This window comes from Octopus bimaculoides, chromosome 1, assembly GCF_001194135.2.
Source record: "Octopus bimaculoides isolate UCB-OBI-ISO-001 chromosome 1, ASM119413v2, whole genome shotgun sequence".
Lineage (NCBI taxonomy): Eukaryota > Metazoa > Mollusca > Cephalopoda > Octopoda > Octopodidae > Octopus > Octopus bimaculoides.
In genome coordinates, this window is record NC_068981.1 from 73003083 (window position 1) to 73005821 (window position 2739).

The 2739-nt window shown below is 34.9% G+C and overlaps 1 protein-coding gene across 1 annotated transcript in view; it reads left to right on the plus strand.

Moving 5' to 3' along the window:
* Window positions 1-738: 738 nt before the first annotated feature.
* The window catches only part of LOC106867431 (DNA ligase 1), a 125388-nt gene continuing 123387 nt past the window's right edge, over window positions 739-2739 (plus strand). Inside the window, exon 1 of the mRNA XM_014912306.2 lies at window positions 739-897. Within this exon, the coding sequence (XP_014767792.1) occupies window positions 881-897 (17 nt within the window). The 5' untranslated portion in view covers window positions 739-880. The remainder of the gene's footprint in view (window positions 898-2739) is intronic.

Genomic DNA, 2739 nt, shown 5'->3' on the forward strand with positions numbered 1-2739 from the left:
ACAACAGCTCCTTTATAGGATCCTGTTAGCTCAAGACATCATCAGGAGGAACCACGTCCGGTTTCGGCCCCTACTCCTCTACGGTTTTCCCCTTCAAAGATTTAGCTGCTATTTCTAGCACACCCTGCTACCACGTAACAGCTATTTGCGATGATGGACCCGAAATACTTGTTACGTGTTAGCAGGACGTGCAATAAATAGCAGTCAAAGCTTTCCAACCCACGATACAAAACTCTTTTGCTGGAAGACTCAGTTTCCCGGTGACCCAAGCAAGCAAGATTGAAACTGACTCTTAATGAATTATATATATATACATTTAATAAATGGAGTAATACGCATATCTCAAGTGAATTCTTTTATTTCCGACATAAAAGAATTCATAAAACATATGCGTATTACTCCATTTATTAAATTTTTATATTTATTCAAAAACCCAAAATAACAGGGAGTTTCTACCTCATAAACAGGAGTTACACCACAGTCATTTTGTGATCTTTGCTACCCTGGTATCTATTAACCAATTTATTTTGTCGGAGTTAATTATTAACTAACAGAAAATAAATATATATAATATATATATATATACATTTTCTCACGATAAAATTATTGTGGAAGACTATTTGTTCCTTATCAGAAAATAAACAGTTTTCTTAAAAGAAATATTTATTCACTTGGTCAAAATTGAAACTACTGAAACTTTATCTTAGTTGCTTCCCTTGAAATAAATCTTTTGCCTAGTAAAATAGTTTATCACATTTCATGGAGTTGGCGCGAATTTTCAGCTCGAGAATCCTTGTTTGTAACCCTTTCTATGTGTGAAACGTCTCAGCTGTTTGCTTTTTATTGAATCTGGATTGATTGACAATATTATTAAGGAAACATGCAGGCGTTTATTACGTATGTATATATCTATGTAATATATATTGTTATCACTAACATAAAGAGTTTAAATGCTGTGTTTTATTAACACTACTAAATATTAGTTGTTTTGTTAGAAAACTAGGATTATAAATATATAATATTTCTGACAATGTAAACATTCTCTTTAGAAAATTTTCAAAAGAAAATACTTGATCGTCATTGTTTTTAATTCGAACATTTTTGCAGCTAAACTTCAGTGGATCTTTCGGTTCTGCTTCGAACGGATATAACTTATAAACAACTGAAATGTTAACTCTTACCTAGATAGTTGTAAATATTTATTTTGGCACCTGTTATTTTTAACATACACCATAGTCTTTTGAAAACTTCTCTGGTATATGTTATCTTTCAAAAATTTTGGTGTTCCATCACTTAATGATGTATTCGAATACGAACAGACCTACGTTTTATACACCAATGAGTGATGTAGCGACAAGAGTGAAGAAAACATACTGGAAAAGCCACCTCAATTCATGCACTGGAGAGAATATGTCGAGTTTGTTTCATATTTAAACCATAAATCTATAGAGTTAGTGGAAACAATGATGAAGTTGTGTGATTTTCATGCATTTCTCAAGAGTATTAGCAACGTAATTAAGATTTTTTTATTTGGGAATCCAAACCGTTCTACGCGATTATGTTGCTTCAGGCCAAGAATGCCGTGTTTTTGCGGGAGGCACTGAAAGACACGAAGTTCAGTTCTTTGCAGTTGTGGTCCTTTGCCGAACGAGTGTCGTTGGTAATTTAATGCCATTGTACAGGGCAGTGTTGTTGGTTGTGAAACTAAAATGTGTCAATAACTCAGAAAACTTTTTACGGAGCCGTAATTTTCTAGTAAGTCACTTCATCCGAGACTGTATTTGAAGTAGCTACATCTTGGAAAAGTCATTTAATAACACACAACTATCAAATTTACTTTTTAATTTAATAATTCATGAGGTTTCAAAATTTTCGTCCCACTAACTGCGACCTGGTTATTGCCACACGGTAGAGACGGATTATATGTAATCTGAACCTTCCCCCCACTTATTTATTAATTTTTTTTACGGATCCCACGTTTTAGGCTATGGAGATTCCGATTCTGAAAAAAAATTGTTTGAAAAATTTCAATCCCCCCCCCACCAAGCAGGCTATTTACATGCTAGAAATAACAGCCAAATCTCACAAAACTAATGTTAGGGCTAGGGTCAGAGTTACGGTCAGGGTTAAGGTTTGAGTTAGGGTTAGGTTTACCCTGTGGATCTATATAAAAACCGGTGTGGGGGGGGGAATCGAAATTTTGAAATTGAGATTTTTGAAAATATTTTTTCAGAATCGGAATCTCCATAGCCTAAAACGTGGGATTCCGTAAAAAAAAAGAATAATAAGTGGGGAAAGGTTCAGATTACATATAGTCCATCTGGACCCTTCTACCATGTTACAATCAAAACGATTTTGGTTTATTGAAAGCTCCTCAATAACGCTAATAGTGCCACTAAAAATAGTTTATTAGTTACCAGAACTCTGTTTTCTTCATTTATGTGACATTTTATAAATGTAAGAAAATAAGTTTCAGCATGTTCACTTTTTCTATTCTAGTTTTGTTATTTACTCTTTTACTTGTTTCAGTCATTTGACTGCGGCCATGCTGGAGCACCGCCTTTAGTCGAGCAAATCGACCCCAGGACTTATACTTTGTAAGCCTAGTACTTATTCTATTGGTGTCTTTTGCCGAACCGCTAGGTTACGGGGACATAAACACACCAGCATCGGTTGTCAAGTGATGTTGGGGGGACAAACACACACACACACACACACACACACACACACACACACACA